The sequence below is a fragment of the Pristis pectinata genome, chromosome 8 (assembly GCF_009764475.1).
Source record: "Pristis pectinata isolate sPriPec2 chromosome 8, sPriPec2.1.pri, whole genome shotgun sequence".
Lineage (NCBI taxonomy): Eukaryota > Metazoa > Chordata > Chondrichthyes > Rhinopristiformes > Pristidae > Pristis > Pristis pectinata.
The window spans coordinates 60,544,599-60,571,040 of record NC_067412.1 but is presented as its reverse complement, the minus strand read 5'-3'; the positions used below and the strand labels follow the sequence as shown (position 1 = coordinate 60,571,040).

At 37.7% G+C, this 26,442-nt stretch overlaps 1 protein-coding gene across 1 annotated transcript; it reads left to right on the top strand.

Annotated features, from left to right (window-relative positions):
- The first annotated feature begins 4,650 nt into the window (after positions 1-4,650).
- On the top strand, positions 4,651-26,082 carry LOC127573893 (protocadherin-20-like). Its single transcript, XM_052022456.1, has 2 exons — positions 4,651-4,787; positions 20,580-26,082. Exons 1-2 carry the CDS (start codon positions 4,737-4,739, stop codon positions 23,160-23,162), a joined length of 2,634 nt encoding a protein of 877 aa, XP_051878416.1. The 5' UTR covers positions 4,651-4,736; the 3' UTR covers positions 23,163-26,082.
- Positions 26,083-26,442: the final 360 nt, after the last annotated feature.

Below are 26,442 nucleotides of genomic sequence, written 5' to 3'. Positions count from 1 at the left end.
AAAATGATTTGGATTGAAGACTGACACTCAGATTAAAGATAAGTTGAAATACTCTAAAGTATTTTATTAGTATAGCACTTAATTGTTAATTTTGTTATTGCACTTCTTGTTTTATTAAGTATATCAATTATTGCAGGTATTTTCACTAGAATATTTTTTACCTCTTCAGTACTACTTCTGTTAGCAAATATAACATTGACATTAAAAACATGTTCCAACTTGCAATCAAATGGGCAGGTTTCAGGAACACGATTCATTTGTAAATCGAGAACTTCACATCTCAATCAAGATCACTCTGCTTTAAAGCAAAATCCTTTGATGTGTGTCCTGGGGCCTTCTGAAGGCCCCAGGACTATATAATTGGATGATATTGAGAGTATTATAAACAGAATTGAACATACTGTACAACTACCAGTAGACAGTTCAATATAAAGCCCATTGATAAAGGGCCTGAGGACTGTTGGATGCTTCCCTGCATAACCCCAGTATTAAAGCTCCCAACAACCACACCTCTTTTCCTTTGTCCAATATATGAATCCAGATGCTGGGGAGTTTTCCCCTTGAGGCCACAATTTTCAGTTTAATTATGGCTCTTTGGTGCTACTCTCAGTCAAGTACACTCTTGATGTCAAGAGCCTTTGCTCTGTTCTGGCTTGTTCTGATGCGAGATTATCTACCCACTAAACTAATGCTGATTCATCTCAGTATTTCCAGGATTATCCTTTGTTCCAGATTTCCTACAATTAATCTGTTCTGCAGCTCACAGTTCTTATATGTTCTTTTATTTTTTCTCTCTTTCTAACTGGTCTCATTCATCTATTGACTAGCCAGCTCCAAAAGCAATGTGCCATCTGGGCAAACATGATCTCCACCTAATTCCCTTTGTCCTGTGCATCCTTCCCTCTCTCTGCAACATAAAACATACTTGTGTTCTCACATTTCCAGTTCTTTGACTTGAAGCATAAACTCTGTTTGTCCCTCCACTGATGCTGCCTGGTCCACTATGTATTTGCAGCACATTCTGGTTTTATTTCTCATGTGAATTAGCCATGGCAAAATCCAATCTGATTAAAGACCTCCACAGAGAGAATATTCTGGAATGGCTAAAAGAAAAAAAATAAACAAACAGGTAGCACTAAGGAGAGCCATCCAGCATGAATATAGCCAGAGTCTGGACTGTTCATTCAGTCATGGAGTTTATTACACTATTTGATGTGTAAAAGAAGTTAAAATAATGAAAATTCAGTCCATTAACCTTATCCATTTCTTCATTCAGTTCTTGTGACTTTGTTTTATTATATTCTGATGCAAACCAAGGTTGGAGCTCAGTACTCCTTTGTGTTTCATTCTGGCTTTTCATTCCAGTGGTTTGACACAGTTAAGAAACTCTTTATCATTTGGGGGATTGTTTGGAATCAACCACATTGCTTTGGGTCTGGAGTCTCATATATATTCACCAGATCAAGTAAGGATTGCAGGCTTCTTTCTGTAAAGGACATCAATGGACTAATTGATTTTAATGATAATCCTCCTTTCTCATGTTCACTTTTTCTAATACCATTGCATAATTAAACTGAATTCAATTTCTGAAAGTACCATGGTTGGATTTGAATTAATCTGAATTATGACTTTAGGCCTCTAGATTGCTAGAGTAGTTAAAAAAAAGACTACACAACCAAACCTCAGCCCATACTTTTCAGCCTTGTAGGCTCTACATTTGAAAAGTGACATAAAGAGGGCCCATGTTACTTAATCTATGCTCTGTGTACATGGATAAATTATAGTCAATTGAACCTTGGTTGACTTTTTTTTCTAAGAAGTATGATAGATAGCTGTGTTATCAGTTATAACCATTAGTATAGGCAGAAGTAATCAGATACTTCATGGGAACATTAGACCTTTGTCCATTGTGAACAGCAAATATCATGTATTGAAAGCAGCCCCTGATGAATGAAAATGTGTAGAATAATGAAAAAGTATCACTGAAGATTGATTGGTATAAGCTGTTGTGTTTGGGTGAATTGAACTGCTCTGTGACAGGATAGGGGATGGTGTGTTGAATACAGTTTTTGCTTCTCCCATCATTTCGTCTACTGCCATTTTCCTAACTTTTCTGACATCAGTCAGTACTTATCCCCAACTTTTCACTTCCACCTGATAGTTTCAGCTCTCATTTTGGCAGTCAATTTGACATTAATTTCATAAACCATTATCATATTGAAAAAACACACATCTTGAATGTTATGCAAAGCCTCCTGCAAATCATAGCCCTTGTCAGCTGATTGAGTGCTTTCCTGGATAAATTGCTGTAGATTTGTGAGGCAGAACCCATTCCCTGTAAGCCTATCCTCTAAGTGAACATTGATAGCATCCCATAAAGTGCCGTGAAGCATTTCTGCTGCTGTGTATGGTGAACAATTGCTTCCCAATTCCATTCTTATACTGTCCGATTAGTAGAATCACATCAACTAATATTTAGATACTACTTTCAAGTTCATGGATGTCCTTAAAATTGCCTCACTCAATTCAGTTCATTGAGGGTATTGTGAACTTCATTCAGTTCATTGAGGGTGTTGTGAAGTTTTCAATGTAGCTTTACATTTTACCCTACAGGAACTATTGTTTCCATTTGGTTCATTGAGCACTCAAGCTGCTTGAAGTTACCAAACTCCTTACTGTCATATTGTAGTTTACCACTACAATAGTGTAAGCAGGTTTGTAAAGGAGCTGGACATCTGAAACATAAAACCAGGTTAAGGAGGAAGGTAGCTGGAAACATGCACATTGCAAAGGTGGATATTTCTTCTGTGCTAATCTCTCATGAGCCAATTGGTTTTATTCTGGGTTATGGAAGCACACTTAAACTGGCTTGGAACAAAAAAAGAATTGTAGGTTGAATTAATTAAGTGCTTTGGAACTGCTCTAGAGAGACACCAGGCTGATTCATAGTACACACGTTAGAGTCCACCACTGGAGAACAGTGTGAATCAGAGAAGCAAGACGTGCAGAAGATGAGAGGGTATTTTGTGCAAAGTGAAAGGAACTTGAAGAAAGGATATTTTAAACTTTAGTTATACCTTTGAAAGGAAAAATGCACTTCACTCTAAATATCTACGATGAAGTAAATGAGAAGTTGCCTTTATCAAAGAATTATTGGAAATATTCAGTCCTGGAGGACAAATCAGACAGACGTTCTCTGATGAAATTAAGGCAGAACAAAAGTTTTGAAGTTTTGAACAATAGCACTGACAAGTAATCATTCTGAAACGAGGATAATATATTGGCGAAAGATAAAATAAATGAACATTCATTCTACACATTTTTAAACAGATAGATAACATTAATAAATTTTAAATAACATTAATATAATACTAATAAAATGGCACCTTTTGCATCCAAGGACCTACTATAAATGTCTTGGACTTCAGTCAGCTTCATATTTTCTAAGTTTTTCTTTAAAAATAGCTAGTGAAGGATGCTGGAATTCCATGAACAATTTGTGTTCCTTTGTATTCCATCATTTGTTGGCCTCCTCCTGAGTCACTTTGGTCTTAAACATATCAAAAACATTTTTTTAACTGCAAAGGATTAATTTTGTATATTTACCATCTTGTTAGACCAGATACTGGGCAAATTGGACAATGGTGAATTGCCATTTCTCTTATACCCTGTGCTTGTATGTTAAAGATGAACTTTTGACCTCACAATCTACCTCATTGTGGCCCTTGCATCTTATTGTCTACCTGCATTGCACTTTCTCTGTAACTGTAACACTATATTCTGCATTCTGTTATTGCTTTTCATTTTTACTATCTCAATGTACTTATGTCTTGAAATGATCTGCACGGATGGCTTGCAAACCTAAATTTTTCACTGTATCTTGGTACATGTGACAATAATAAACCAATTCCAACTAATATCCTTTCCCAATGAATGTAAATTAGCTGCCAATTTGCCATCACACCTTGTGTTATCGTCCAAAACGATTTTATCCTTTCGATTTCCATTCGGAATCCATTTTTACATTCCACTTATTTTTTTCTTAACATCCGTATCTTGATGCTTCTACCTTTCTTCAAGAAAAATTGTGAAACTCCCAGTCCATGTTGTGGTTAGTTACATTGTAATTGTGCACTTTTTGCTTCATATGACAAGCTGGAATGAACAGGAGAAAGCAACTAACACTCATGTAAGCATTAATTATAAAAACAGAAATTACAATGCGGGATGCTGGCATGTGAACATTTCAACACTGTACTTGGAACAAACTTATAATTGCCTCTCGTGAAGCACTGCTGACAGAAACATCAGATGAAGGCATTTTCACATACTGGTATCCCACAGCATAATTCCAGGGTCCAAATTTTTTGTGCACAAAATTATTTAGTCAACTAAATCTTTCATCAAGTATTGCAATGCCACACAAACACTTAAGTGATTTGCTCCTTCCCACATTCTACTTATATTCAAATGATGTTTGGAAACTTTACTAATGTTTCAAAAGTTTAAGTGCAATGAATAATGAAGACAAACTGGACAGGGAGCTATTCCTGCCAGTTTCCTGGATTGTGTGCCTCACATTAAAAACAAAAAGCCTAAAACGCTGGTAGCCCCACCTACAGCTGCTAGCATCAAAAGCAGGAGTTTCTGCTACACTGCAGCATTGACACTTTCAGACACTGCTGAAGCAAGCACACTGTTCCTTATTAGCAGACTAAATTCTATTAGTTGGAACTATGGACCTTAAAAGTACCTTCTGTGTGGATTTTACAGGATCTGTGCTTAAGGTAATTGCATTTGTTTTCTGTTTATCACTTGTCTTCAGGATTCATCTGTTTCTGATCACTTTGAAAAGTATGAGGATAGTGCATTCGGAAAGCCTGTTACAATCATATTGGCAATTGATTACCTGAGATTTTCAGTACCTAAGAGCTTAGCTTCATTATATTTTGTCAGCAGCATTTAAGTACATACAATATATTACATAAGAGGAACTGGCCTGTGGAGATGTTATTTAACACAGACCAATTGCTGATTTGCTACTTTTATATCTCAAATGCCAGCACTCTCTATTGAATAAGTTTAGAAAAGCAGAAAGAATGCATAGATATTTATTCTCTGTGTTATTAGCAGCATTAAGATTTGCATTCTGCTATTTCCCATTAGATCACGAAGAATGAACTAAATGCCAATGTTAAATTCAGTGAAGCTTTTAAAATTTTACCAACAGGTTAGAATGATTCGCACTTTCACCCTGGAATTAAATAAAATCTGAATACAAATACTTTAAAAACTCTGAAGTTTTCCCAATATGAACGTACTTTTAAGCTTTTGTAGAGGATAGCATCAGTTGTACAACAAAATATATGAAAAAAGGATGCAAAATTGGTCATTGGGATCAAAATTTGAAGCAGTTAGCAAGTAGTCTCTAAACAAACAAGTGTTCTCATCTAGTAATGTGGGAATAATATGGGCAATATGCAGAGGGAGAAAAAGCTCACTGCCTACAAATTGTTTTTCCCACAGGCTCAATATTTAATCCCCAACTCTTAACTGCCAGGTTATGTATATTATTAATTTTCAGCTGCAATTATTTTTCAGTGTTTATTTTATTTCACACTTTCTACATTGAATCGGTTCACTAAATACTCACACCCTAAATATTCACTTTATATTCATAATGTACACTGAAACATTTTACAATCTATTATTTTCACCAAAAAAATTTTAGCTGTCAGAATTCTTGCAAAGAAGTTTCACAATTTACAATAAAACCAGAAATCCTAAAAATGCTTAACAGGTCAGGCTTTTGTTTTATTATTTACAAAGTAATGCTGTCATAAAAAGTAAACCATGATTAATCATCAAAACAAACTGGGGCCCAAGCTTTCCTTCTTATTTCATGATGGCATTAACACAATTTTACCAAAAGGGATTAATACCAGTTGCATCCAAATATTTTATTATTTCCTGCCATCAGAGATCAGACAACCAGCAAAATGATTTCTATGCCACATAAAATCACTTCGAAAACTTTCACAAATTAGTCATGTAGATTGGAACCAAACAGCCCAGAACAATTCCAAGGAAAACTGCTGAACATTCAGAGTTAGCTATTCTCTCATCTGACAACAGCTCATTATAGAAAGATGCCAACACCATCCCCACTCATTGCCTACCATCATCTGCTCTGGAATGAATAGTCAGGCCATCCGATTCCTTACAGGTGGAAATCAAGGTACAAGTGGAATTCAGTGAAACAGGATCCCAAACCAAATTCAAAATTTTCAGCTGATATGCATCTCTTGTCATTGATGTCCCAATTTTGGGAAGTAAACACCTGTGCAGTTGAACATCAGCAATAATAAACTTCAAAAGAGAGATGGGAAACAATTGGAAGTATACAAAATTGTTTTGAAAGTCTCCTATGTGACGTGTTGATTGGTGAGGGAAATGTACATCTTGGTGAGAATGCAGACAGAGAAGACTCCTAATGTAAAAATAGAAACTTTTGGAAATATTGAAATCAGAGGGCATCCATGGAGAATGAAACATAGGTTTCATGTTGATGATTTTTCACCATACATGCTGTGCCAACATATTGGATGTTGCGACTTTGGGAAACTTTAGGCATTAACTGTGTCAATTTCTGCTTCTTTAATGCTGACAGATGGAAATGTTAATGACTTCAATTTTCCACTGTGTTTGTTCATTTTAATTATGATAGCCTTATCAAGCAGTCACCTGGTCAATAGCAAACTGCCTTTAATTTTGACCTTGTAAAATGGCCTCTCAACTGTTCACTTCAGGGAACGGAAAACTGAAACAGGCCTTGCAGCCCAGTTAGTCTACACAGCAGGTCACGTACTGAGTAAGGCTCCTAGCTATCTAATCTGAACAATCTACCTAGTTTAATGACCTTACTATTAAAAGATTTTGTACATCCTGTGTAATTGATCATGGTACTAGAAGTTAGTTGCTGTAACGTGTAATCATTGAGCTTTTGAATTATGTTCTTTGCAATTTCTATCAAGTTTTAAGTCATGTGTCTATCCTCCACCTTTGTAATTCGGATTGGTAAGTGTCTTGTGTTTATTTACAGGTGACTTCTGACATGACAATGCTTTTTATATCAATATCGAAGTTTGTAATGTTCCTGAACATGAAAGGAACTGTAGCCTCATAATACTGTTTCCACATAAAAAAAGTGAAAATCTTAATTAAGCATCAAGATCACATTTCTTATCAGATAATTCAAGTCAACTAGCTTTGAGGAGTAGAGGAACTGCCCTCTAAGGAACACATAGGAGCTTTCAATAGTTTACTGTTCAATTCTTCACATCGCCTATATTCAGGTCATTTATTCTTAATATTAGGAACTATGTAAGAAACTGTGTTAGGGTATGCCTGTGGTCTGGTTGGGTGAGGGTTCATCTAATATAAAAATCCCTACCCCTCAAATCGTATAGTAATCCAGTTGATGTAACAATTACAGCAAAATCCAGGTTGAACAGATATGCCTAAAAAAACCTAGTGCATCCACTGGGCAGCACTGGAATGGCAATGATGTGTGGGACCAACGACAGTCTTTGTCATTGGTCCACGATGTGAAACTTCAGTTTTTTTCAAGACCTAGACTATGTTGAACATGTTGGAGAAAATGTTCAATATGATCCTCCAAGGCCCAATTAAACCATTGGAGCTCAATATTTGGGGTGTGAGTGCTCAGATTAGAAGCAGCAGCAAGGTTGGAATCGGCTGGCAGAGAGGTGTAATAATTGTAGACTGGTAGACAAAAGGAGGCAGTGAGGTTAATGGATTTTTGGATCTGGGGAAATTGGAACAGGTAGCAAAACAAATGGGGATTGCATAGTTAGGAGGGGGGTTATGGGGAGACACATGGATATTAATGGATATTGAAGGAGTCACATTAGCTCTCAGTTTGAAGACCATGTTGTCTCATGAGTATTCAACAAGAGCAATGTTATCATGTGCACCCATGCACCCAGCCAGGATCACAAGGATGACTGAAGACAGAAAATACATGGTTGAATTTCTAAATGATGCAATAGGATTCAGAGTTAGGCATTTCCAGAAATACAGTTTCAATTGCATAAAACTGTGAAAAATGTGTGCTTCCATTATTAGCAATTATGTTATTGAGGTAGGACTGGTGATAACCTTATTTCAACTTGATAACTCAAGCACCCCTTGATAACTAAATTAACACTACTTAGATTGAAAAGCAATTTTCAAAACTGCAATGAGAAATTGCAGAAATGCAAAATGAATGTCACCACCTATTTTATTCCCATTTTTGCTGAGGAACCTGAGCATTTCATTCTGGATAGAAGTTTAGTGGAACAGCATCCATTGTTATGTTCTTCTTGTGATATAAATGAAAGGAATGTCAGGTGGGTTATGTTCATGATAAATCATTTAACCAACCAGAATTCCTATCCTACTATCCATCAAGATTATGCTTAACATCCAGGGCTGTGCTCAAGATGCAGGCCTTAAATGTGAATATTTAACATTGTGAACATTAAAAGCCAATGATTTCAGCTGGTCTCTAGCTTCTCTGCCAACTTTATGCCCATTTACTACTATAATTTCTATTTAAGACAATGATGAGTCAAAAAAAAGCCCTCAGATGGTTGGGAGTCTTTAGAACTCAAAGGCAGTATAAGCAGAGTCTTAATACTCTAGTGGCACAGGTGGATAGATTCGTGTTTTGCAGGGTGAAAGGTTCCCACAGGTCGACAGGAATATAGAATTGAAATTACAGTGAGATCAGGTATGATCGCATTAAATGGCAGAGCAAGTTTCAGGGGCTGAGTAGCTTACTGCTGTCTCAAATTCACAAGTGTGTATGTATCATTGCTGTTAAAATGTAAAAATGAAACATCCTCCATAGACTTTTGTTTGTCACAGTTATTAATATGCTGGTCCTTAAACCAGCTCTCAGGAACTGCGGAGCTTTACAACAGATTGAGAACAGTAAATTCTGCAGATTACATTTGAGAAGTTCCTATTTGTAAATAAGCCAATATTCAAGCCTGCAGCAAGTTATTGTTGGCTGCACGGCAAGAGCCTTTGCACTCTAGAATCTCTGTTCAAGTCTTAGCTTGTCTAGTTAATAATGGGTGAATGGTGCAATAGAGTAAGAACTCTGCATTTTAACAGAGGCCAACAGCATTACATTCTGACTACACATTACCAATAGAGCTCTGTAACAATCACATCTAGTGGTTCCTGCACCTTCTCCCAACCCAAACCTCAAAAATGCATTCAATGGACATCATGGTTTTAATGACTACAATTCAAAGCAGGCAGGATTTTTTTGTCTCCCTCTTCAATGTTGTTGCATCAGTAACTCAATGGCCAAGTCAATTGTTAGTAATATCCCTTCCATTATAGGCATCTTTCTTTTTAAAAAAAAATGGGTTTTTTGTAAACCTATTTCTCTGTGGAGGGGAAAGAGCTGGAATAGGCTTTTGTTTGCCAATATTATACTCAAAGGAAGTAACAAAGCTTTGCAAAGTCACCATGCAGTATATCCTGATTTCTTCAAACAGTTTTATAAAATGTGCACCAAACCGTTAATTCCATGATAACACGATGCACAGACTTACTAGAATATGGCCACAATATACAGAGTCAAAAATTAAATGAATGTTGACAAATTTTTACCTCACTCCACAATTTCCTTTTGGTTTTAATCCTGCAAATTCATTTGGACATCCCATCAAACATTTCAGAGCCCTTGAACTATTCATGGTACTGTGCTGATTCAATTCTCCTGCACAGTAAACAGGAGGAAATTGAAAATGACAATATTTGATGAGGTGCCTGCTCACTTTCAGTCCACTACCCCCGTTATTATGAAACAAGATTAAAATCCAGCAGCTATTTTTGAAAATTTGCAGTAAAGCAGGTTAGCAACAAAAGAATTGCATTTTTGCAGCATAATTAAAATAGGAAATCATTTCAAGGACTCCATGGAGACATAGTTAGACAAAAATGAAGATTAAACAGAAGCAGGAGACAAAAAAAAGAGACGTGTCCAAAAGTATGCAATTTTAGCCATTGTTTTATGGAGGAGGGGGTCATCAGAGGAATGGAAAGGTTACAGAAGGGATTTCAAGAATTCTACATTTATCATTGGAAGAACGACAGGGGATGCAAATAATGCAAATCACAGGAAATGCAGCTTGGATTAACATCCAATTTTACCTAAAAGTTGAATGGAAAAGTGAGAGAAAATGAACTCTCACATTACTCGTGACAGAAAGGAAATGCAATGTACCAACTTCTTGCTCCTTAAACAAGAAAGATTTTCTACTTATAAGATAAGGACGATACTTCTACTTTTATAAACTCCCCTGTATAATATACATTTTGAGAGTTTCCTGAATAAAGTCAAGATTCTGATGTCATCTATCTGGATAGAAGTCAAGTGAAGGAAGTTGTGCGGACTTAAAAACTCAGTACCATACTTTTAGTCCTCATTCCAGCTTTTTCAGTAAAGCTGACAGACTGAATGCTCAGACAGGTTGCCACCCAAGAAAGTCAGTCAATATTAGCAAGTTTCCAAAATAATAATTGGCAATATGCCCAATGGCAGACAACAGGAGATCAGGCATGTTTAGAAGCATGTGACAAGAGAAGAGAGAGAGAGTTGAGTGGTGGAGGTGGAGTGAAAGTGTGTGGGGTTGTGGAGTGTTGTCACTGGTGGGAATTAAGAGGAACCTCCATGTGTTGAAGGAACAGAAAATATGGGTCAATTGAAAACAATTTTACACCTCACACATTTTAAAATTTTCACACAAAAAAGAAAAATTCCCTCCAATCGGAAGTGGATTTTCAAATTGGACCAACCAGAACCCACCACCTCACTTCCCAATATTCACCGGACCCACATCCATGTGTCTCATCAACCTGCCCACAAAGACACAGGGACTCACAACAACTTGGGCAGAGCAAGAGCGAGCACGGAGAGACACAGAGGGACTCTGCAAGCACAAGTCCAAGGAGTAAGACTACATCATTCATAGTTAATTAAAAAAAATCACTGATATCATTCCTCAGGCTCATGACTCATTGATACTTTTTTCCCTTTGCCATTCAGAATGGTTACCTTTTTTGTTCTAACCCAAGATAATCTTCCTCTACCCCAACCCAATTCAATTTTGTACTTTTCATCATCTCCAATTCAAAGTGGCAATTCTGCTCTCTTTCTCATCAACTTTGTAGTGTATCCATGCCATCCACCTTCACCCCTCAGTGTGTGCCAGCATTCATTCCACAAGCTGACGATCTTCCTCATCCTTTTGTACTGGCACTCTCATCTGCATTCTTTCTTTTAAGATAACATTGACACACTTCCTCTTCCTTCAAAGTATCACTTTTAACTTCATCCCATTTCTTCCATAAACTGGCATGCCCAGCTTTTCTTTGTTTCCATATCAATTTTTCCCCTAACATCTCAAATTTGCTGACACCTATTTTTCATACCCTTTGCCATTTATTGCTGAACTTGTTTTTTTTCTTCTCACTGCTCTTTACTGGCGTACAATTTTACTTTTCCAGCTTCTTTTCAATGTTAGCTTACATCAAGTATTTCTCCCTTTAAGTGATCCAGCCTTGACTAGCACAATAATTTATAGATAGTATAAAGGTCAAACATTAAAGCTTATGCAGAGAATTTCAAAAATTCAGCAAAGGGGGAAACAAGGAATTATTAAAGAAATAAAAAACAGAATATGAGAGCAATCTAGTGACTCACCAACCAGCTCACACAGGCACATGGCATCAGCAACTTCTCTAGACATGCAATAGTTCACATGGGTTCCTTACAAACTGTCGCATAAGAAGTTGTGTTCAGGAATAAAAGCAATAGCAAAGAAAGTAAACAAACAAATTGTACCAAACAATTCCTCCTTAATAAATAAATTGAAACCATTGGAGAACAATAGGTTTGGAGTGAATGACAAGCTGAATGAAATGAATGCAAGTCGAACTTAATAGGACTGAAAAGCAATAAATCCACAGAACCAGATAATCTGCTTCCAAAGGTCTTGAAAGAGGTGGCTATGGAGACGAGAGATTAGCTATCATCTTCCAAAGTTCCATAAATTATAAGGCGTTTCCATCGAACAGAAGGTATTAAATAAAACCCCGATGCGAAGGGGGAAAGGAAACAGGGAACAACATACAAGTTAGCCTGAGATCAGTAGGGAAATACTAGAATTCATTATTAGCAAAGTGGTTCAAGGACAACTAGAAAATTATTATTGGATTGGACAGAGTCAACACAGAATTACGAAAGGAAAATCACCACTGATAAATCTGCTGGAGTTTTATTTTAATCTGTTAACGAGCAGAATATATCAGGTGGAATCAGTGGATGTGGTATATTTTGACTTTCAGAAGGCCTTCAGGTAAAGGATTATTACAAAAAAAACACATAGGATTATGCGTAATATCCTGGGGTGGATTGATTGGTTAACAGACAGAACACCAGAGTAAGAAGAAATAAGTAATTTGCAGGTGAGTGGCTGCAACCGGTAGATTACTGTGGGGATCATACCAGGGACACGGCTGATCACAATCTGTATCTGTGTGGATGAGAGAACTGAGCATGTTCTACATATCCAAGTCTTCTGATGATACAAAGCTAATTGGCAGTGTGAATTGTGAAGCAACTTCATAGTCAGGTTAAGTGAATGGACAATGATGTGACTGATGGAATATAGAGTGTGGTTATCTTAGTTAAAAAAATTAAAAAATAGGACAATTTTAAACAGTGAGTGGCTGAAAGACGTTGATGTTAAGAGGGACTTGAATAGTTTTGTACTCAAGTCACAAACTTATTGAACACATACAGCAAGCAATTAGGAAAGTAAATGGTATAATGATGATTTTTGGAAGAGAATTTGAGGACAAGCATAAAATTATCTTACTGAAATGACATGGAGCACTGGTGGCTATTGTATACATGTCTTATCTCTGCAGCCAAGGAAATGCATACTTGTGACTGAGAGGGTACAATGAAGATGTTGCTGGGACCCAAGGGCTCAAGTTATAAAGAGACTGCACAGGCTGGGATTGTTTTCCTTGGAGCAAAGGAGGCCAAGGGATGGCCTTGCAGAGCTTCATAAAACAATGAGGGACACAGATAAAGTGGGTGGCCACAGTCTTTTTCCCAGTGTAGGGGAGTCTAAAACTAGAGGACATAGGTTTAAGGTGAGAGGGGAAAGATTTACAGAGGACCCAAGAGGCAATTTTTCCTACATTGAGGGCGGTGGGTATTTGGAACGAGCTGCCAGAGTAAGTAGTAGAGTTGGATACAATTACGATGTTCAAAAGACATTTGGAGGGGAACATGGATAGGAAAGGTTTAGAGGGAATATAGGGCAAATGCAGGCAAATGGAATTAGCTCAGGCAGGCATCCTAGTCGGCATGGACGAGCTTAGGCCAAGGGGCCTATTTCTGTGCTGTATGATTCTATGACTAACCTTCATTGGATTGATTTTTCTTAATTCATTCATGGGACATAGGCTTCGCAGGCTGAGCCAGCATTTAATTACCTGTCCCTAGTTGCCCTCTTGGTGGTGGTGAGCTGCCTTCTTGAACCGCTATAGCCCTTGCAGTGTGGGTACACCCACAATTCTGCGAGGGAGAGAGTTCCAGGATTTTGACCCAGATTTTGATTCTGATTGTAGGAGTTGGATATTTTCCTATGAGAAGAAATTAGATAAACTAGACATCTACTCTTTGGAGTTCAGAAGGTTGTGATACGGAGACATACAAAACTCATGACAGGGTAGATTCAAGGCTGATATTTTAGGAATGTGTGGCATTAGAATGGAGCAATTTCTCCGAACATAGGATGGAATTAATTGCAAAGTCGTCATTCCTACTAGTTTCTGATTTATGTCAACAGGTAAACTGATAAATTTGTCACATGTACCAAGGTACAGTGAAAAACTTTGTTTTGCAGGCCATCCATCCAGATCATTTCATTACAGCAGTACTTGAGGTAGTACAAAGAAAAGCAATAACAGAATGCAGGATAAAGTTACAGTTACAGAGAAAGTGCAGTGCAGGCAGACAATAAGGTTCAAGACCATAATGAGGTAGATTGTGAGGTCAAGACTCCACCTTATCGTATGAGGGAACTGTTCAACACAAGCAGGCAGACAGTCTCCCTCTTGCTGTGTATTTTGATACCCTATTAATACTTACCTGCTGTACTGACAGCTTTTTAAATCGGGTCCATTTTTATCTGTATGAATTGGTTACAACATCAGAGTTCCAAGTTTGAGATAAGCCCTTGTGGATCTCCACTAATCAGAATCTTGATAAGAAGACATGAGACATTTCGAATCAATTTCCAGGCAATTAACATATTTTTTGCCTGGTCTAGCCCATCTAAGAGAAAGTCTTGCCTCTCGAGGCAAGCCCTTTGATGTGAAAAGGTCAGAGGTCAAATGTGGCATGTTTTCTTACCAATTTCCTCTACCTGACACCTTTGAATAAGTATTTGCAAAGTATTTAGCTGAGGAAAATTCAGTCCCACTGAGGTCATTTATCACATGGATATTTACTCCTGAAAGCATCAAGGAGGATTCTAACATGAATGATTTATGAGGCAGCCTAGCATCTGAACTATTTTCTGAAATATTAAAATTATACCTTGAATTGGATGTCAAATTCCTATGCTCAATCTTAAACTGAAACCATTAAGGACTGGATGATTTTGTTCCAGTCATATCACTGTCTTCACAATATATGGTATAGAATCCTGGTTGATTCCAAGATATAAAAATAATAGAACTGCTTGCTACTGAGAAAGAAAAGCAGACTGAGGCTTTCAATGTGTCATAAGAACATTGATAATATAATCAATGTTCTTTTGATAAACAGTAGTGCTTGTATAGATACTTCTCCTAGTTGATGCAAATTAAAAATTTGCTTGTCCCACATATCATCATCAATACTCTGCTGCAATAAACAGGCTGATAAGGAACACACTATCACTTAACATTAATCAGATTAGCCATCAAAATCAGTCACTCTTTTAATTAATACTATATTCACCAAAATGAATACTTGCATTTGAAGTCCAGATATTTAACAGTTTAAATACCACTGCAAATCAACTCATCAATTTAACAAGTTTAGAATATAGTTTTATTTATCCTCAGAATAAAATGAATTAACAGGTGTGTTTTAGGATTGTTTTTTTAAACAATACGATAATGAACTTCCAAGATTCAGTCCACAGACAATGCTTGCAAATGCATACGTTTGGAAGTTGAATTCCAAGTCATTGACTTCTAGTCATTCAGCCTTGCCCTTACCATCTTCAAAATAAAAAGGTACCTTACCCAGTGGTCCCACTGTGCATTTCCACCCTCTAATACTTGAGGTCCATGACAAGACTCTAGAAAACATAGACCACTTCCTATGCCTCAGGAGCCACCTCTTAACAAGGCAGACAGAAGCACTGAAATTCACCATTTTCTCCAATATGCCAGCACAGCCTTCACCTATCCAAGGAAAAATGTCTTTGAAGATCAAGACCTCAAACCTGGCAGAAAGCTTACATTCCACAGGGCAGTAGTGATCCCCATCTTTCTCTACATACCCAAGCCATAAAGGACAGACAGCTGGCAACACCATGCAGTCTCCACCAAATCCACAGGATAAGCAAACCAATGCCAGCATCATTCATAGGCCAACACCTCCAGCACCAAGGCCCTAATTAAACTCAGCTGGCTCAAATGGACAGGCCATGCTGTCCTCATGCCTAATACTAAACTCCCAAAGCAGATACTATTCCCAGCTCCGCCACAGCAAGACGTTACCAGGTGGAAGGATGAAACAATTCAAAGATATCCTCACTAAAAAAGTGCTGCTTCCTCACTGCCTTTTGGAAATCAATGCATTGGAGAGTGTGCAGAGGGGGTTCACCAGGATTTTGCCTGGATTGGAAGCCTTCAGTCATGGGGAGAGATTGGACAAGCTGGTCTTGTTTACCCCAGAGCAAAGGAGGCTGAGGGCTGACTTGATAGCGGTATATAAAATTATTAAGAATCATAAATATGGTAGATGGTCAAAAAAATTTTTCCCATGGTAGGGGCATCAAAAAAAAAAGAGGTTTAAGGTGAGAGGAAGGAGCTTTAAAGTATATTTGAGGGGTTAGTCTTTTTTAAAAAGCACAGAGTGGTTGATATCTGGAACATGCTACCAGAGGTGGTGGTGGAGGACTCAGCTACAATTGTTATCTTTAAGAGGCATTTACACAGATACTTAAATAAGCAAGGCATAGAGGACACAGTCATAATGCAGGCAAATGGGATTTAAAGATGGGCAAAAAGGTTGCCATGAGTATAGGGAGCCAAAGGACTTGTTTCTGTGCTGTAACAATCTACAGTATGACCACTCAAAATGGAGAAGCTTTTGGGATGGCATTGAGAACCTTGAGCCAGTTTATCAGGAGGCCACAGAAATCCTGGGTAAACAGCAGTAAAAGTGCACTGTCCCTCAAACTACCCATCTGCCCACCCCTTCAAGTACCTGCAGCCCCACTTCCAGCAGAGTCTGCTGGTCCCACATTGGCCTCATCAGCCATCTCAGAACCCCCCCTTGACAATTAGAGGGCTGCCTAAGAGTGAACAAATATCTAACTTCTTAATGCAGCTCACCGTCTTGTAACTGCTCCAATCATGAACCTCCTTGTGCCATTATTCATTGATATACGAATTGCCACTCCAGCTGGAGACCCCAGCCCCACCCAGACACCTCCTACCCAGCTCTCCTATAGTCAGCCCAACCAGGTCTCCTGGCCCCTCTCTTTACATCTAAGTGAATAGCACAGGATGAGTCGGGGTGCTTGCTCCCTCTCCTGCAGCCTCTCTGTTGATCCTTGCCACCATGACATGTGATGGCTGCTTTCTGTGTTTGCAGTGGACTGTGCCTTTAAGAACTGACATCTTTGTGGAATTGATTTGTGGTGGTCCCATTTAGCATGAAAGTCCAGCATTGTTAAAAGGTGTCTTCAGGCAAAGCTGTGATTTTATTTGCTAATAAACCAAAATCATGAGCATTAATGCTAGTCACAGCAACCCATTTAGTACAAACATCCTTAAACACGAATTTCTAGGTTCTGCAAGAATTTTGTAAGTTTCAAGAGATATCCTCTCATCTTTCTAAATCCGATTCTACTCAATTTCTCAACCAGGAAACCCACCATCCCTGGAATCAGTCAGGTGAATCTTCAGAGCACTCCCTCTGCGGCAAGTACAGGTGACTCTCATGTTACAGCCATTAGGGTTATGGAAACTTGCACTTCCAGAATTCACAAATCACTCCCCAAAAATGGGATTTGGAATAAAGTTCACTCTGACTGAATTTGTGTGTAAAAAAAGTAAAAAAACAGTAAATAAACATTGCACATATTGTATGTGCAGATGACACACAGACAGTTTTCTTGGTACGCACGACTACCACCCCCCCCCCCCCCCCTCACCCCCAATAACACAGGAGTTGCCTTTATATCCTTTCTTGTGCAAGATCACAAAACTGTGCATAATACCAAAGGTGCGGTCTCACCAATGTTCAAAACAATTGCAGTAAGACTTCCTTACTCCTGTTTTCAAATCCTATTGTAATTAAAGTTAAGATACCAATTGCCCTTCTACTCACTTGTTGAACTTGTATCCTGAATAACTTCTATACTGTATAACTGAAAGCCAACATGCAAAGATATCTGTCCCTTGAACATCAGCACTACCCAATCTCTCACCATTTAAAAACAAAATACTCTGTTTCTGTTTTATGCACCAAAGCACAATTTTCCACATTATTCTGTTTTATTCTGACCCATTCACTTGTCTATATCCCCTTGAACCCTGTTTACATCCTCCTCCCTACTCAATCTCACTTAGTTAAGTATCATCTGCTTGGAAATATGTCATTTGGCCCCCTCAATCAAATTGCTGATACAGATTCATCTCAACTTTTCTTACTGGAGAGGTTCTAACCTTCCTTTGGGGAAAGAAGTAGTTCCTTCAGAATATCCTTTTATGACTTCTTGTTTACTATCTCATATTGCTGGCCTTCAGTTTGTCTCCTCTCCAGAAGTGGAAACATTCTTCGCCTGCTCCATCCAAACCTGTGACTTTTAAGGTATGACGTCTCCTCAGACTTTGCTTTTCAAGAGCAATGATACCCAGCCTGTTTATGATTTCCTGATAGGTATAAACTTCATTTCTGGTATCTTTGTAACTCTTTTTGCATTTTCTCCATACCACTCCATCCTTTTCATTATATGACAGCTCTACGTGGTCTTAGCAAAGATTATTTTAACTTCACTACTTTGCAGTTTTATCTTATTAGAAAAAAATTGAATACTTGGTTTGCTCTTATTATGGCTTTATTAAACTGTCTTTCAACTTTAGCAATTTGTACTCTTGAATCACTTTGTTCCCTTTAAGTACAATTAAAATTAATATATCAGTAAAGTTCATCCATAAAATGATGAAATCTCAAAATGATACAGGTACACTATAAATACACAACTGCATTCTTTTTGCCACTGTTACCATCCCAGAAAATTATTCCACATTTCTTTCTGATATACTTGTTCAGCAAAGAAGTTATTTGTGCTCAAGCCAATAGCTGGTCCATTGCAATCACAATAAATTGATAGCTCCTTTTGAATCTGGAGATACAGCACAAAGCTTAGTTTTTTTTAAATGTCCATATTGACCTGTTTTGCAAGTTTTAATGTTTTTTGAATATGTACTCCTGGATCTCTTTTCCCCTCCATCTCAATTAAGTTCTATTTTCTGAATGATATGTGGTCCTCGCTTAATTTACCGATATGTAATACCAGATAATTTATGAACTAGATGCATCTATATTCTGCAGATTTGTTGTATTTCTTGGCGAACTTGCCACCAGCTGACATCATTCACAGGAGACAGGAAGACAGTTGTGATCTTTTGAGTCCGGTCTTCTCAGCCCCAGGACATCATTGCCAGGGCAGTGTTGTATCGTTACACCAGAACAGACCTGAGAAAACAAAAATAGGGAAACATTCATCTTGTTTTTCTACTTTCTATTGTATGTTCCACAAAATGAATCATTTTTGTCTAATCTATCACCTTGACCTTCATTCCACTTGTGTAATTCTCAACTATAATAATATTTAAACCATATCATGGTCACAATTGTCAAGACATTCCACTCCTTCTATTTATCAGATCCTGTCTGGTATATTCCCAATTACTTAAGTCAGTAATGAATTTCTGTTGGCCTTCCACACATGGGAATCTTGCACACATTGTACATTTTATCTCCTTGCAACTTTTACCGAGATCTTTTGTTAATTGATGGTTAGGCTGGTTAAAATCCCACATAACAATTGTTCTGTCTTAAACTCATTATTCTTTCTATTATTAGGTGTTTGGGGACTAACCATATTAGATTAATTAATATTTTTTCACCTCATTTTTATTCCTATATGGATTCTATTTCCGTCTTACAAATCATCATGTTTTTTTGTCTGCTGCCATCATTATCTTCCCTTTTCTATATTTTCCCAAATGTCTTACATATTGCACTCTTTACTTTCAGTCATGATTGTTCTGACGTCATTTTAAAATCCTAAGTTCTCTCTCCAACCAAAGAAAATAGCTTCTGAATCTTCACCATCAATCCTTCTCAGTCACGCCCTTCAATGAAATTGCTGCTCATTCTCCTATACCCTTGTGAGTATGGACTCACCCATTCTTATCTCTCCTTTTTGGACCAACTTCTCAACTCAGAAATAAATCAAGTAAATTTTCATTTAAATGTCTGCAAATCAATTATATACTTCCTTGGATACCGAGGTCTAAACCAAATAGTGTTCACACAATCTCACAAAAGTCCTGTATAACTGCAATTTTTGCAATTAATTGCAAGAGGTATAATGTACAATTTGAGTTCTAATTGTTTTCTGCACGTGAAACACTTTAATGCATCAGCCCCTCCAACCCGTTTTCCAATTTTTCACCAATTCAAGTATATCCTGTTTGCTATTCTTCCAACCAAAGTAAACTTTTTCCCTTTTTTTCATTGTGAGCCATTTGCCAGCATCCTGTTTGTTTGTTTAACCATCTATATCCTTTACCAGACCTGTTGTGTCCTCATCATAGCATATTTTCCCTCCTAGTTTCATATTATCAAGAAATGTAGGTATATTACACCTTGCCTATTCACCCAAGTCAATAATACAGACTGTAATGTAGTTTGGATGGCCTGCTCTTTGAAGATGGTAACCTGGGAAAGGATCTGGTAAGGAAGCTTTACCATCATCTAACCTTTCTATGCCACACTGGGTTATTTGATGTTAATACTATCTGAGGCACTGTTTAATTTCTTTCCTTTGAAAATATAAAATTCACAGCAAAAAGAAACGGCAAAAACAAAAGCAGAATGTTTTTGTTTAAAATCAATTATGGAGGATTCACGTGAAAGATTTACTATTATAACATCAAGTAATTGATCCTTTGTTTTACAGAAATGTATCTGCGTTCTTTTAATGTTGTTCTGCCACAAAATACCAAGCTACCTGTCTACAGAATTTGAATATAAAGTGCAAGAGAATGAGGATGAAGGAGTATTCATTGGAAATATAGCCAATGATTTAGTTTCCACATTGGATATGGAATGTGATTCACTGGCTTATAAATTCATGAAAGAAGTGGAATATGTCATGCTGAAGAATGAGAGTGGGGAGATGTATACAACAAAGCAGAGAATCGACAGGGAAACATTATGCCCAGTTGAGTTCCACGGTAGTCCTTGTACCCAGGAAGTCAATGTGGTCATTCTATGTGCCAATCAGTACCTGCAAATGGTGAAGGTTAAGATAGTCATTCTGGATGTCAATGATAATGCACCACATTTTGAAGAAGAACTGATGGAACTCTCCATTCCAGAGGATGCAGCTGTAGGCACGTCTTTCGGAATAGATTACTTTGCCACCGACAATGATGCCGGGATAAATAGCATTCAGAATTATTACCTTGACAGCAGCCAAAACGTATTTGGTTTGAGAGATGGTGAAACACCCTCCATTGTTGTCCTGCAGTCATTAGATAGGGAGATAAAGAATCTATACAAGATGAAAATTATAGCAGTGGATGGTGGCACTCCTCCCTTATCTGGATCAGCCACACTTCTGATCAACATTCAAGACATTAATGACAACTGCCCTGCTTTTAATGTGTCAGAGTTTGTAGTTCAGATCCCTGAAAACATGTCTTCTAATAGCATGGTGATGCAGCTTCATGCTGTTGATGCAGATTTAGGACCCAATGCTGAAATCACCTATTCCTATGGTAATCGTGTGCAGGATGCATCCAAGAAACTATTTAACTTAGACAGTGCCACTGGGCTTATCACATTTTCTGGAAGTAGAAGTCCAGAGACACATCCTGAACATAAACTCACTATTTTAGCCAATGGTCCAGGATGTGCCCCAGTCATAGTTCAAGTTACAGTGATCATCATTCACAGTAGCAAGTATAAACCAAAGCTAGAAATCAGCTACATCGCTAACCAGGCAGATGGTGTGATTTTCCTTAAGGAAACAGCACCTGCAAACACACCAATTGCTCTATTAGAGGTGACTGACCCTGACCATTATTTAAAAGGTTCACTCTACATCATTGGCAATGTTCCCTTCTATCTAAAACCCTATGAAAGGTCAGGAAATAAACATTTGGTTGTCACATCAGACCAGCTAGATTATGAGCTTGAGAACCAGTATGAAATCATCGTTAAGGCTGAAGATCCCCATAACGTTCATCAACTAGCAATCCATGTTCAGATTACTGATGAAAATGACAACTCTCCCCAATTTCATCAAAGTTCCTTTGAAACCTCAGTTGAAGAAAACAATGCACCAGGAGCTTTATTGCTGAAGATTTTTGCAACAGATGCAGACAGTGGTCAAAATGGAAAAGTGGCCTACCTTCTGGGATCTGACGCTCCAAACATATTTTCAATTGAACGGTTTACTGGGATTTTAACTGTGTCTACCACTTTGGACAGAGAGAAAGAGAAATTGTACACGTTTACCGTTTCTGCTATTGACCATGGAACCCCACCTAGAAGGAAGAGTACAACTGTAATCATTCACGTCTTAGACCAAAATGATAACACGCCTTCTTTCCTCACTAATGACTATACATTCTTTATACCAGAAAACTTCCCGAGTCATGGCGAAATTGGAGTTATTAATGTAACAGATTTAGATGCAGGTCTCAATGGACACGTTATTGTATCTATCTTGAATGGCAGTAATAATTTTTTAATGGACAACAGCAGAGGAACTTTACGCTGCAATTCTTCAGTGGACAGAGAGAAAAATACCATGCATGTGTTTTGGGTTGAGGCTGTTGACGGTGGACAACCATCTCTCTCTGCAACAGCAAAAATAACAGTGTTCGTCCTGGATATAAATGATAATCCCCCCATTGTATTGCTTCCTCAGTCAAATGCATCCTGGCTTCTTGTGCCCCCTAACACACCCCAAGGAGCCTCTGTGGCTGAGATTTATGCTGTTGACTATGACACTGGTATTAATGCTGTCATGACATATAATATCATTGGGAGAAATGGTCCTGCCCCTCACATATTTGGAATTAATACAGCAACAGGAAATATTACATTGCAGGAAAAATTGTTGCACAAAGACTATGGCTTGTATCAACTTCTGGTTAAAGTCAGCGACCTTGGGCAACCGCAACCACTCCACTCCACGATAATGGTTAATCTGTTTGTCAATGAGACTGTGAGCAATAAAAGTTACTTGGAGGCTTTGTTACACAGCCAAACTGTTTTCACAGAAGAGAAACAGACAGAACCAAATCCATGCCCCTTATTTCAGACATTGGACTTTCCCTGTTCACCTCCTGTTATTCCCATTGCAGTCGCAATGATAGTTGTCTCTGTTATTTTCCTTACCATTGCTCTTTATATGCTTCTGAGCATAAGAAAGAAAAGCAAAAGGAAAGAACTTTACAAAGATGCCCAAATACCATTAAAAATAAACCTTGACTACTACACGAAAGACTGGAATGATGCACAATTGTAATGCTGATTAGCTTGTTATAAAAAGAACACAGGACGGATCGCAATAAGAACATAACCAATGGCTATTTAGAATGAATAGAAATCAACCATGTCAAGAACAGTTTTTATTTTTCAGAAACAAATATATATATTTTTAACCTTTTCTCAATCAAGTTGCGTGATAACAAACATTTCACACACGTTGAATAAATACTAGTGAGAATTTTGGCAGAAGATATGCACACTGATAAGATGTTGAAAGATAAGAATTGAAAAGATCTGAAAATAAAACCTCTAGTTGTATAGTATTAGTAAAAAGGGAATGGGGAATTCAACACAAGAGTGTACAATCAGTGTAGACTGTTGAAAAATGCAATTAATTAGCCTGATTGTGAAATATAAACAGACCATGGGAGTAAAGCTTCTGATAGTATTCAACTTTTCATTCATTCTTGATACCAAAAGAAAATGATCTATTCTTTAAAAAATCTTAAATTACATAACATTGCTATTTTTGCATTAATTTCAGTTCACTCAGGAGCAGTTGAATTTTTAGCAATTTGAAATTTCAGATTAAAATTCAAAGGATGAAATCTGGTTTCCAATATTTGAGTTGTTCATTATACCTCCAAACTGGAACAAAGGGAGAAAATTTGAAATGCAAGGCTTGGCTCTACCTCACAAGGACAGCTGTTGCTTCGCATTCCAACTGACTGACTCGAAGCATCAGTGAAGGGCTTGGGCCGGGGCTACTGGCTGGCCTCCCAGACACAGTACATTGTGACAGTGATTACAGTAGACCTCAGGTTTGAGATTCCCAAGAAGTGCATCAATAAGGATCAGAGGAGAAATTTAACCCCTTAAAAAGAATGGACTTGGGAATTCTGGAAGTTTTTTTTAAAATCAACATGTGCCCATCTCTCTACATATATCTCTTCCTACATTCAGGTTGCAAGAGCAATGATGGACACAGATAAGTGCATCAGGACCATTATATAGCAAGCTGCCTACAGAGGCGGATGCGTAGAGACCTGTATACACTATGGATTCAATACAAGTAAACTTTATAAGGAACTACATGCAATGGGTATACAGGTTCCTACATACTCATCCCATTTGGAAGCTTGCAGCAGATTAGTCCCATTCATGCAACCTTGTCCAGATGTAGAGTATAAACAGGTTCCTTACAATTAACAAGATCACACCTGTACCCCTCTCACTCCACTCAGTGCTGTAAGAAGTAGGTCCCCTCATACTCACCTGGGTCAGCTCCTCATTGCATGTAGGTCCCTGAAAATTGATCTGTATTAAATGTACAGTATATACAGGTCCCTACACACTCACCCATGTTGGCAGCTCACCAGGGACAGAACTTCACACTCTTATCTGTGTCAGACCCTACATAAGGTTGAGTCTGCAGGAACCCATGTTGAATACACTATTTATAATCAGTCCCTGTACATTCAGCTGTGTCAGTCTTTCCCCAGGGGTGAACACTGGCCTTTTGTTCCAGATATTTGTAGATATTTAAACAGCTATAGGTCCCTTAGTTTTCAAATCCATTCTGGTAGTGCAATGGCACTGGGATTGTGTAGACATGCACTGGTCTTCTGACTCTTCAATAAAAATCCTGCTAGGAACTCAGTTTCTACATCGAATGACCACAAAAGCAAGCAAGCAAATCATTGAGGTGAGCTTGGGTTATGGAATTTCATATCTGTAACATGCAAGGAAGAATTCAGCCCAGAAGAATTCTTTGCTTCATGACATCAATGCAAAAACACCAACATAAAAGATGATTTGAATCACATTGAGCCTTTGTTATGGTCAGTCTTTACTCTTATGTAAAATGAATACATTGTTCCTGGTGGACACAAACAAACATTGAGTTGGTTGTGCATTAGCATGCTTCATCACACCACCAGCCACATCATGCCAAAGACCAGCATTTTAGGAATCTAGTTTAAGCAGCACAGTAACCAAGCTGCCTTTACACTCAAGAAGAAAACTTTTGGTTCAAAGCATAATATAAATGCATTCTCAAATATTAAACAAGTTTTAGAGCAAACCATATCATTTGGAGAAGGATGCAACCTTTTCAGCAAAATCAAGTCTATATCAAGAAGTCTTCTGAGCAATCGAGATCAAGGCGAGTTTTTGATTGTTATATTCCACAAACCAGGAGGGAATTTGCATAACAACCTGGCTACGAGAAACATCTCAATCAAACCAGAGATACGAATATTTCTGTAAGTGTTCCTGTATCTTCCAACAACTCTCATCCTGAAAGGTAGTCCAGTGGAAGGCAATGAACAAATATCTGTGTTTTAGTAAGGTTATGACTAGTTTTTGTTCAGCCAACAATAATTAAATGTTAATGTTTCCTCAGCTTTAATGTTATATATGAGACACCCCTGACTTGACAATTCTTTGATAGCCAAGAGATGAATCATCAAGTTCCTGCTGTCATAGATATTCTAAAATATGGAGTGAGAAAGAATGACAATTACAATTATAATGCTAGCTTTTCATGAATTTTATTCTCAAGTGCCTTCTGGAATGTGTAATTTCAGGACAGTTGGTACCATTTCGAATATTAAGAACACTAAAAGTAGCAATTCCTGAATAATGGCTGGGCAAAGAATGGGCTGGGTCCATGAGAATTTATTTCTACACATCACAATAGTCAAGTATTTACTTGTATTTACTAAGTAGCCACTCTATTATCAGCAAGAAAGTAAGAAGTTTAACTCCATAATAGTGTACCATAAAAAAAATCTGAACTTCCATTTTCTTGGTTGGATATACTAAGGGAAAAATGATTTCAGTGTTTGTGTTTTGGGATATGCATTATAGAGAATTATAAAGTTTGTAAATTTCTGCACATATTTTGCATGAAATATGATTTATGTTCTGTATTGAATAAATTTTCTGCTGTTCTATTGCTCAAGTCTCAAATTAATAATCCAAAATCAAAATATTGCAGATGTTGGAAGTCTGAAATATGAACATGAAATGTTGAAAATACTTGACAAGTTAGACGGCATCTATGGAGGGAGAAACAGTTAACATTTCAGGTCAAGAACTTTCATCAGGTAGAAGTTCTCTCCACAGATGAAGCCCAATTTGTTAGTTTCTTCATCATTTTCTATTTGTATCTTTAATTAATTACCATTCATTGTTTATTTGCCAACTAAAGATAGGAAGATCACATGGTAGCATCTCTACATTGTACTAAGTAGGCTCAGGGCGAACAAGGACACATTGACTGTTTACGCTGGTGCTGGACTGCTAAAGGTATG